Raw genomic sequence first — 12500 nt, forward strand, 5'->3', positions numbered from 1 at the left:
TAGAAAGCAACAGAATGAAGCTTACAGTAAAGCTTCCACATAATAAGCTTTACATTTTTTAAAGAAAAATATTCAGATATAACCCCTTTATAATCACCAATATTTCAACAGAATCTGTCTAATTTAATTACATATTTGTTTGTCAGTAACTGTAACTGATTACTATTACATTTATTTAGTAATTTAATTACACCACTCTCTTGTAATTAGTTACTGTACAACCTGTGATGTAATTAATAAAAATAATGAAAACAGTCTGATGATCCAGACAGATCCTGCAGTTATTTAAATCATGTTTTCTTTACATTTCTTTCAGAGGAATACACAAATGTGCCAACCATGGATGCAAATGCTTGAAGACCTGCAGCCAACCACTGACTCAGAGGAGGCACATTTCTGTAGGGGTTTAGGGCTGTCCCACTGTCAAATCCTAATGTGTGATAGAGCTCTCTCATAGACTTTCTGAACTTTTTAGAGTTATGATGTGTAATGTGTAATAGGCCTCTCTCATAGACGTTCTGAGCTTTTTAGAGTTATGATGTGTAATGTGTAATAGGCCTCTCTCATAGACTTTCTGAGCTTTTTAGAGTTATGATGTGTAATGTGTAATAGGCCTCTCTCATAGACTTTCTGAGCTTTTTAGAGTTATGATGTGTAATGTGTAATAGGCCTCTCTCATAGACTTTCTGAGCTATTGAGAGTTATGATGTGTAATGTGCATTAGGACTCTCTCATAGACTTCCTGAGCTATTTAGTGTTATGATGTGTGATGTGTAATAGAGCTCTCTCATAGACTTTCTGACCAGCGTACCCGTGACACCAAGACATACAAGACAGACAACAAACAAATTAACAAATAAAAAGTAAAAAAGAAAAAATGATGTCCTGCATGAAAAATGTGCACAGCTGTGTCTTCACAACCGATGCAACGCCAACAAAGTTATTTATAACTGACCAACCCGGAGAATTCACTGGCAGTCTGGAGAGCACTGGAAGAACAAGACAGTCCGAAGTTGTGATGGGCGACCCTGCCGATTAGCAGCTCGGTGGTCCTAGACAGCGACAGTCTGTTGTTTCATGGTTATTGATCCACACATGCACACATTTAGGTGTCATACAAGAATAGTTGTGATCTCAGTGGCATAGCCAAGGCCAGCTTCTATCGATAGTTAACGTTAACGTTAACTTGACGTTGTTGACGGTGTCAGCCGAGTTTGTTAATCAGAAAAAGGACTAAGAATAACACAAAAACTATTGAAAATAACGTAAATAAAGAGTGATTACATTTAATGGTCATTGATCTCTGGAACATCTGGCTGGATGCAGGTAGTCTGAAGGTCGGCAGGTAGAACTGCGAGCCCATTGGGTCTTTCCCAACAGACAAACCTTCTACAGTGCCATGGGACACCAAGGCATAGACTTACAGGATACTGGAGCAGCTGCCCTTCCCACATCCCAAAGGGAGTGAAGAAAGTGTAGCACCAAGCATTGGATATGTCACTGGATCTAACTCCAGACCATGACACCATGAAGAGAGCAATTCCCACCTCTGCTGGAAAGGCTTGGCAATAGTATATACTTATACTTAATACTCAAAACTTGAATTTCCCCTGGGGATCAATAAAGTATCTATCTATCTATCTATCTATCTATCTAAAACGTACAGTCAGTGTTAACCCTGAGAGGGGCTGAGGATAGCCGGGCCAGATGACAGCTTGACTGGAATTCGAGATTCCGAGCTTCTGGCCCATAACTGCTTTGAGTGAGGCCAGGCGTGGAAATGTCCACAGCAGAGGTTTCTGAGTAACTTAGCAGCCACGCCGAGCCCATACGCTTTGTGGTTGATACGGTACATAGCAGCAGAGCTGTCCGGCCGCACAAAGACATGCTTGCCCTGGATAAAGGGGAAGAGAGCCCTCAGGGTGAAATGCACTGCCCACAGCTCCAGAACACTGATGCGCCTCATGTTCCGTGGGGGCTCGCAGAGACCGCTCACGGTTCTGCCGTCCCAAACTGCTCCCCAGCCTGTCTGGGAGGTGTCTAGTGACACAAGTGTTCTAGACTGCCCAAGGGAAGTTCTTGTACACGCATCCTGCTGCCCAGTCATGGGGGCAGAGCTTGCAGACATGACCATCACATGTGAAATCTTTACATGCCTGTCTTTCCCATGGGTGCCGGTTTGAGGCAGTCAGCCAGTGCTGCATGTATTGAACATGAACAGCATACATAACATACAGAGACTGCACTCCAGGCAACAGGTGCGTAAAATACATGAGCATTTCAGGCTTACTTTGATAGGCTTCCCAACAGTCACATTAGATGCAAAAAACAGCGATAACTCCACCCACTTGCCGCTGAGTGGGCTGTAAACAAGACGGGGCTTTGCAGGTGATTGATGGCTACCGATTTCTACGTGCAAGGTGGCTGACAGAGAGATCGTACATGGCTTCAGATGTATTTTTTGGTTACAAAACCTGACTTTATAGCTTTATTAGTGCATATTTCTCACTAACCGTTTCAAAATAACTTTTTCGAGTTAACTTTCAGGCAACGAATGTCACGCCACATTCACTCTGATTGTGACGTTTGTGGTGCCTAACAAGCTGTTGGGCACCAGCTGGCAAATTGTGGTCAAAATGCTCAGAAAATGGGTGAAGAGCAGCTCCAGCAGGACAATCACGCACACCCGACTGACCGCGTCTGCTGCCGAGGATCTGAAAGCAGAGTGCCCCCCCCCCAGGCCTGTGTGAGCAGAAACACACACACACACACACACTCTTATCTGACCAGCAGTCACCACACTCCCAGAGGTGCAGAAACACACACACTCTTATCTGACCAGCCGTCACCACACTCCCAGAGGTGCAGAAACACACACACTCTTATCTGACCAGCCGTCACCACACTCCCAGAGGTGTCCTGAGTAGTTGTGAAGCTGATCCATCTCAAACAGAGAACACATGGTGATTAGAGCTTCTGCTTCCATTCCCTTACAAATACACTGACCCATCACAGAGCAGCACACAAGCGGCTTTCAGCTGTTAATGTGGAAGTGAATGTGTGAAGGACAGCAGCATGCTATGGAGAAGGAGAGGACTAGGGCACAAGCGAGCTTCTGGTTCTATTTAGTAAAATCCTGTTGATGACATTCAAAGCCCTTCATAACCTCTGCCCTCCATACATCACAGAACTCCTACAGACTTCTACACCCTCCCGTTCGCTACGTTCATCTACAGCTGGATTATCGTCAGTACCAAACATCAGGCTCACCACAATGGGAGCAAAGGCCTTTTCCTGTGCTGCACCCAAACTGTGGAACTCACTCCCCTCACACATCCACACTCTTGACTCCATCTCACAATACAAAACGGCTCTTGAAACCCACCTTTTCAAGATAGCTTATGGACTTAATGTGCCTTTTACTACCACTATGTTTTTAATTTGTTTGCTGATTATGATTATTTCCCACTGTGTTAACTCTGTAAAGTGGTCTTGGGTACTTTGAAAGGCACTATGTAACAAATAAACAGTATTATTATGACCGCCGCGCAGCGACATGTCCAAATTTCCGTCAATGATTCCCGGGACACTGAAAGACCGGGGTAGAAGAAACTTGGTGGGCATGTAACCCCATATGGATAGCATGGAACCATCGTTTTTCGTTTTGATCTGTAGCCCCCCCGCTGGACTGCACCCCCCGAAAGGACCATTTTTTTTTGTATGTTGATCTCAAGGGGCCATGTCAACCCATTCCATAACCACTCATTTCATGTATAGCGCCACCTAGTTAAACACAAAAAAGTAAAAATGAGGTGTTGTAATCGCAGGTATCTGTGACCTAACATAGTCAAAACTGCACGAAATTGGAAGTGTAGGATCATTATGACACCCTCTGAATGCACGCCAAGTTTCGTGGAATTCCGTTCATGGGGGGCCACACAATAAATTAATTTATGTTACTATACACCAACTGGCCTGTAGGTGGCCGGAGACAGTTTTCTGTGAATATCTCGAGAACCGTAGGGCCTAGGAGGTCCACCTTTTTTTTGTATGTTGGTCTTAAGGGGGCATGTCAACCCATCCCATTACCACTTATTTCATGTATAGCGCCACCTAGTTAAAAATTAAAAAGCAAAAAATTAGGTGTTTTCATCACAATATCTCTGGCTGACATGGTCAAAACTGCACAAAATTGAAAGTGTAGGATCATTATGACACCCTCCGAATGCATGCCAAGTTTTGAGAACTTTCGTTCATGGGGGGCCTTATATTAAAATAATTTATGTGTATATTTAGTGACCGTACACCAACAAGGATTCCTGGGACACTGAAAGACCGGGGTACACGAAACTTGGTGGGCATGTAACCCCACATGGATAGCATGGAAACATCGTTTATCGTTTTGATCTGTAGCCCCCCCCGCTGTACTGGACCCCCCGAAAGGAGGGTAGGGCAGACACAGTTTTCTGTGAATATCTTGAGAACCGTAGGGCCTAGGCTGACCAATTTTTTCCGTATGTTTGCCTCCAGGGGTCATGTTAACCCATTCCATGTGCACACATGTGCATAAACAGATACACATGCACACACATACATTCACAGTAATCATACACACGCACACACATACATTCACAGTAATCATACGTATGACACATACTCACACAGTAGACATATGTACGCATGCATGCACATGCACAAACACACATACGCAGGCAAACACACAAGCACGCACACACACACACACACACACGCACACACACACCCACACCCACACACATAAACATAAACGTGTACACGCACACATGCACACAATTCAAGAATTTCTCAGAATTATGAACAGGCAAGATGGAGGTGGGGTTGTATAAAATTAATTTTACATGTGAAATCTATGAACTAATCATGTTTTGGTACTTGTTGTCTAGCAGATACCAGTGAGAATTGAGTGTGGATAATGCAATTTAGTGAGACAGTTAGAATCATATAGGCCTTTCAGCGTGATTTATTTTTGTGGAAAAAATGTGCTGGACTGGGCGGCGGTCATATTTTGTACCGCTCTGCGGTACATCTAGTTATTATTATTATTGTTATTATTACTTTGCACTATAAAAGCCATAATGGTAACGTCGGGTAGAACTCATTTCTTGAGTTGCCTTTTTGTATTGTCCATACCAAGTGGCCACATATTTTGATTGATTTTGCCAGTGTTTTTCAACCTTTTTTGTGCCATGGCACACTTTTGACACTTAAAATGTCCCACGGCACACTAACATCCTGTGTGAAGAAAAAATAAACATACCATAGCCTAAAATTTCAAATAATACACAGATATGGCCTTATTATGGCTTCTATGCAAGACCTGCTCAATAAAACAAGTGCCCTCTGTTTCATTTGTAGGTGACTATATCTAATTTAATTGTTGTTATGAACTGGATATGTGATGATTCTGTGAATACTGGATATGGGGCCCCCGTTGTACAATGCCTGCATACCACACATAGTGCAATCATACAATCAATGTGGTTATAAATTCTTTGATGCAACAGTTGCTTTTCTGGACCAGTGAGTGACATTTAGTGTAATTTTCTGCGGCACACCTGATGATCTCTCACGGCACACTAGTGTGCCCCGGCACAGTGGTTGAAAAACACTGCTTTACGCTAACCTTCACAAGATCAAAGACTATTTAGACCAGTTCACCTCACCGTTCAAAAGGGGAGGGGGAGTTGCACTTTATGTTGATAGAAGACTCAAGTACAAGATTGTTGAAAGTATGACGGCTGCAATTGATGATATATGTAAATGTATTACTATTGAAATTGATATGGTGAAAAGGAAGAACATCATTGTCAGCTGCGCATACAGGGCTCCCAACAATAGCAGTTCAAGGAGGTGATGGAGAGTATGGCTACAAACACCGAGCAAAAGGTAACTTTCCTCTGTGGCGATTACAACATAGATCTTCTGAATCCTAACAAACTAACACCGATAGAGGAATTCATTGATGCAATGCACAGCAGAAGCTTATATCCTATTATTACTAAACCTAGTCGAATTACATCTCACTCTGCAACACTTATAGATAACATATTTACTAATAACCTAATAGATAATATAGAAAGTGGATTATTATTAAATGATATCAGTGACCATCTGCCGGTGTTGGCTGAAAGGAATGAAATGATAGAAAGGAGATTAAGAACGGTTGACACGCTAAACAAGTTCAGAAATGAGTTAAGTGCACAAGACTGGAGAAAGGTTTATGATGCAGAGGAGGTTGATTATGCTTATGATTCCTTCTTGCAAACTTTTTTGATGTTATATGACAGAAGCTGTCCAATTCAGCAAAGCAGAAAACGAGCAAACCGCTCAGATAAACCCTGAGTTACAAAGGGCCTGTTGAATGCCTGAAAAAAAAGAACACCTTATACAGAGAGTTTATTAAGTATAGAAATAAGGAGAAAGAAAGGAAGTATAAAATATATAAAAATAAATTAACTGATATTATTATATTAAAAAAGATTATTATAATAAACTACTAGATAAGAATAAAAATAATATAAAGGAAACATGGAAGATATTAAATTCAATTATAATAAATAAATTGACCAGCTCTGGCTTGCCAGACGAATTTCTAGACAATGATAAGATTATTAATGACAAAAAGGAGATGGTGGAAGGCTTCAACAAATTCTTTGTAAATGTGGGCCCCAAACTGGCAGAGCAGATAAACCTTCCGCAAGGGAGAAGTGTATCACATTATTTGGGTAAGAGGAACCCAGATACTATATTTTTGAAGGATACAGATAAAAATGAAATTATTGATATTGTTAACAAGTTTAAAAATAAAACATCAACAGACTGGAATGGTACTGATATGACAATAGTAAAACAAGTTATTATTAATATAGCAGATCCCTTAGCACATATCTGTAACCTTTCACTTAAAACGGGCTCCTTCCCAACCAAAATGAAAACTGCTAAGGTAATTCCGATCTTCAAAGAAGGTGAAAAAAATCTCTACAATAACTACAGACCAGTTTCCCTGCTCTCCCAGTTTTCCAAAATTTTGGAAAAAATATTTGCTTCTAGGTTGGACAGTTTCATAGACAAACATGAATTACTCATAGATAGTCAATATGGTTTTAGGACAAACCGATCAACATCATTGGCACTCATGGACTTAGTAGAAGAACTGACAAGCACAATAGATAACTAAAAGTTTGCAATAGGGGTCTTCATAGATCTGAAGAAGGCATTTGACACAATAAACCAGGATATATTGCTACACAAACTGGAAAGATATGGGATAAGAGGGGTTGGACTTAATTGGTTAAAAAGCTACATAGGACAAAGAAAACTGTTTGTGCAGATAGGGGATAACAGGTCCACCCAAATGAATATTACCTGTGGTGTGCCACAAGGGTCAATACTGGGACCAAAACTATTTATATATATATAAATGATATAAGTGATGCTTCTATGATCCTGAAAAATTAGATTTTTGCTGATGACACAAATGTATTCTGTGAAGGAGGGAACCTCAAACAGTTGTTGGAGGTTGTCTCTACTGAGTTAACCAAGTTGAAATTGTGGTTTGATATAAATAAATGATCACTCAATGTAAAGAAAACCAAATGTATGGTTTTTGGCAAATGTAACACACAAGCAAACACACACATTGAACTAAAGATCGATAATATAAAAATCGAAAGGGTGTTTGAAAACTCCTTTCTAGGTGTAATTATAGACCACTAGCTCAGCTGGAAACCTCACTACATACACTGTACTGTACACTGTTTTCCCCCTATTTGAGTTACTGTGTGGAAGTGTGGGGTAATACCTACAAAAGCACCCTACAGACAATATGCACAATTAAAAAAAAGCAATAAGTATAGTTAATAATGTGGGGTACTATGAACACACTAACAAATTATTTCTGAAATTAAAAAACATTCAAGTTTATGGATTTAAAAGATTTTAAAACTTCACAAATTGTATTTAAAGCAAGAAACAGCCTACTTCCAGGAAGCATTCAAAGATGGTTTAGTGACAGACTAGGAGATTATAATTTAAGAGGGAGACTGAAACTGAGGCAACCAACGGTACACTCTACATTCAAAAGCATGTGCATATCTGTCTGTGGGGTGAAGTTGTGGAACAACTTACCAGATAAGATCAAAGATTGCAAACATATTGCACAGTTTAAAAAGCATCTTAAATTATACACAATAGCAAAATATGAGATGTGTGAAAATATTCAGTGATGGAAATGACAAGTTTGTACTCATTAAAGGCTGTGTATGTATGTATGTGTGTGTGTGTGTGTGTGTGTGTGTGTATGTATGGGTGTATGTATGTATGATGAACATAGGAGTGATTTTAATCTTCAACGTAATATATATTATTTGTGAATATAAATAAACATAGGAGGTATGTCTGTTAAATGTATAAGTATGAGAGAAAGGTTTACAAATATATATATGTAAATACTTAACGTTGATCATGTAAAAGATTCATTTAACTGAAAGATGGGGGTAGGGACCTACAAGCTTTTGCTTCCCTCTACTCCTTTTTTTGAACAAAATGTGACTTTTCATTTTTATTTTGTTGTCTATGTCTATGTTGATTCTTAAATATTGTATTTGTTAACGTCTACATGTTCAAGAAAATAAAATGTACCAAATCCAAATCTTTCCGACATTGCCCTTTTCATCTCACGTACCCCCTTGGGGGGGCGCTAGAGAGTCCGGGGGGTGCGCGAAGCTTTATCGTGAAATAGGTGCAATGTAAGATGCAAAACTTTACAACAGTAATAACACAGTAATACACCGTAGCAAAGCTCCAATCAGACTTCCATCTGCCATCTGTTCGTGCGGACAGTCTGAACTACCTTTGAAGGACTAAACGAGGGGAAGCAGTGCACTTACCACCGAAAACATAGGCTGGAAAAAGCAACACTTACCCTAATATTGCTCAAATGACTGAATAAAACAACATTTATCCTGCAGAGGAGTTGCTTATATCTCGCGACAGTGAGTCTTCAGCTGTGCTCCATAGGTGTCTCTCGCCTCTCCCCTAATCACTTTTAACCGTCATTAGTTATTCACCATCATTTGCAAATTGGTACTCATTATGAGATGTACAGTATTTCGTAATATCTTTGTTCTAATTATGTTTCCCATTGTAATCGTGCAATTTGTAATGCTTTGCATGGACGTGCGCTGGTGTGCGTTCATGAATGATAGAAGGATGGTGCGTGCACCTGCCAATATGACTGTTGACATGCGCTCTTAAAATAGCATATGAACAACTCGCCATTGACTTCTGAACAGGTTTAGGTGGTGTATGATAGCGACTTTTAGACAACGCGCTAGGCCCCTCCCTAGGTTGTTAATTGCCACACCCCTGGGTGCAATGCTTAAAAAATAAACGTGCAAAATACCGAATTCAACTTCGCGTGGGTGAAAAACGAACTTTACGCTATGCGCTGGTGACCCAAAATACAGCCCTCAGTCTTTACAGCGAAATTCTTTGTCAACTGCTGCTTGCGTGCTGCTACTCTGTGTAAGCTATGAAAATAATTACATTTATTAAATAAAGGCACACAAAATAAAAACGTATGATTTTCCTTTCATTTGGGGGGGGGGGGGGGGGGCGCGAATTCCACCAGAAGTGAATTAGGGGACCCTGGAGAAAAAAGGTTGGGAACCACTGCCCTAGTGGCAACTCACATTACCACCTTTAACAGGGGCGCCGCTAGGGTTGTATTCCATAGTACGCACCATAGGTGGCCCACCCCCCCCCCTCTCAAAAAAGAAAAAAAGATACTCCACCTTATTTACAAGATTTGCGTTTTTGGTAAATGTAGGCTAGCCTATTATGTAGGCCTCTCTTTATTGAGTCTAAGAAAAACCTTTACATAAATTGGAACAGAAAGCCCTTCTTAGTCACGTCAACCTACCCATGTCATCCCTTATCAAATAGCCTACCGCATGAAGCGTCTAACTTGTACAACACTGGCTGCAGGCTACGTGGGCTATAGGGGTGTTTCAAGCTTTTTAAAAGTTCTGGGATGAGGGAGATTTCTCCCCCGGGAATTTTTTTTTAAAATTCTGGTTGCTAAACACACTATTTAAACGCAGTTTGGGAAGGACAGGAATACCGTTACAGAGAAGGGTCTCTGGCTCAAATTAGGTGAACATACCTTATGCGCATTAACTTCACTGCCCAACCCGCGAAAAAGGGAAAGAAAAAAACAAGTTTATGACCAGACTCTACGCATTAACTGAATCCTTGTTCCAAACAGTGCTTTATTTTTTTTAAATAAGCCTACAGAGGAAAGCAAACAGTTCAACATTTTAAACATGTGTAGACCGTGACCGTAGAGGACAATCTCTCACTGCTGTCAGTGTCAGCATCACTGCTAAGAACAGTACGTCTTTTAACGTTACGGTTAAACGCCTGAAAAATATGAAGCTGCTGCTGTTGTTTTCTTTTCATGACTGAATGATTTAGGCTATTATCCTATAATTGAATGGAACGTTGTGTTTTTAAGCGTCAGAATCGACCCATGCAAGACCACGCCACACAGGCCAAGGCATGGCAATGCTACGTTTTCATATTTTATAGTCTATGATTTCCATGCACACCATATTCCGGTTTTATTCGGAATAATGCCAATATTCAGATTGCACATGAGTCAACTAGATGTACCGCAGAGCGGTACAAAATATGACCGCCGCCCAGTCCAGCACATTTTTTCCACAAAAATGAATCACGCTGAAAGGCCTATATGATTCTAACTGTCTCACTAAATTGCATTATCCACACTCAATTCTCACTGGTATCTGCTAGACAACAAGTACCAAAACATGATAAGTTCATAGATTTCACATGTAAAATTAATTTTATACAACCCCACCCCTATCTTGCCTGTTCATAATTCTGAGAAATTCTTGTGTGCATGTGTGCGTGTACAGTACATGTTTATATGTGTGTGTGTGTGTGTGTGTGTGTGCGTGCTTGTGTGTGTGCCTGCGTATGTGCCTGTGTTTGTGCATGTGCATGCATGCGTACATATGTCTACTGTGTGAGTATGTGTCATACGTATGATTACTGTGAATGTATGTGTGTGCGTGTGTATCTGTTTATGCACATGTGTGCACATGGAATGGGTTAAGATGACCCCTGGAGGCAAACATACGGAAAAAATTGGTCATCCTAGGACCTACGGTTCTCAAGATATTCACAGAAAACTGTGTCTGCCCTACCCTCCTTTCGGGGGGTCCAGTCCAGCGGGGGGGGGCTACAGATCAAAACGAAAAATGATGGTTCCATGCTATCCATGTGGGGTTACATGCCCACCAAGTTTCGTGTAGCCCGGTCTTTCAGTGTTCCGGGAATCCTTGACGGAAATTTGGACATGCGAAAAAGCGCGGCGGTCATAATAAATATAGGCTAGTTGTCACACAAGTGTTTTTTTATTGTTGTAGGCTAATATTGAATGATTTCATAAATAAAGCTGTGAAAAAATTGTATGCACAGTGCGTACAGGATTACGCCTGCCGGCGCCACTGACCTTTAATACCACAGTTTGGAATCCCTGGTCTACATTAAAACCACATAATCTACCCTCTGCCTCAGACACACACACACCGCACACACATCACGCTGACACGTACACATTGCTTGTAACTTCTTTAAATGTAAATGTGTAAATGTAAAGGCTTCCTTACTTTGTTTTAAATCACAACAATGTAATGAAAATGCAACCAAACAGAATAAAGATACAGGATTCCTGCAGTTAAGAATCTATGTAATAATGTATTGTCATATTGGTGAAAAAGGCAATGAATTTATTTTTGTCATGGTATTGCAATATTATTCTTATTCTGTGTGGATTTCTTGAGTTAATACCAATGTCTGTTCAAATCCATGTTAATAGTCACAATATAAATACGTAGTGAAACAAATGTTAATGCTTATTTCCCCATCATATTCAGCTAATAAACATATGAGCATTGATGACATGATTCTTACATTGAAAACATACTTTATACAACACCAGTTACAATTTCTGTATTTACAGAAGTGAATGTTTAAAATGTACATTACTTCAAATATGAATGTGATGAAATCTGCACACAAATGAGAGGGAGGGACAAATGAGATGATTGACAGCCCTAATTTAAACACATAAAGATGATTAAACACATATGATGATGTTGCCCAATCATCACTTATAATATAACAAACGACACAAAAACAATTCATACACACACTTGATCCACACACACACTTGATCCACACACACACTTGATCCACACACACACTTTCTGTGTAAGATGGTAAATACATTAAGTTTACTGAACTGACATGTGGCTGTTTTAAAAGCTAACTGTATGAACCTTAGCGGTCGCTACAGCTACAGGCTTTGAGACGACGCCAGTTGGAAAATGTGATGCATGTTGGGAAATGTAGGATATCAGTGTAAATGCTAT

At 40.3% G+C, this 12500-nt stretch overlaps 1 protein-coding gene across 1 annotated transcript in view; it reads left to right on the plus strand.

Annotated features, from left to right (window-relative positions):
• The window catches only part of LOC143106427 (class I histocompatibility antigen, Gogo-A*0201 alpha chain-like), a 44430-nt gene extending 41985 nt beyond the window's left edge, over positions 1–2445 (plus strand). Inside the window, exon 7 of the mRNA XM_076270699.1 lies at positions 317–2445. Within this exon, the coding sequence (XP_076126814.1) occupies positions 317–357 (41 nt within the window). The 3' untranslated portion in view covers positions 358–2445. The remainder of the gene's footprint in view (positions 1–316) is intronic.
• The last annotated feature ends 10055 nt before the right edge of the window (positions 2446–12500 follow it).

This window comes from Alosa pseudoharengus, unplaced genomic scaffold, assembly GCF_046254945.1.
Source record: "Alosa pseudoharengus isolate Yale_2024_CS ecotype anadromous, Long Island Sound unplaced genomic scaffold, YU_APseudo_1.1 YU_APseudo_1.1_scf_6, whole genome shotgun sequence".
In the NCBI taxonomy this organism is placed as follows: domain Eukaryota; kingdom Metazoa; phylum Chordata; class Actinopteri; order Clupeiformes; family Clupeidae; genus Alosa; species Alosa pseudoharengus.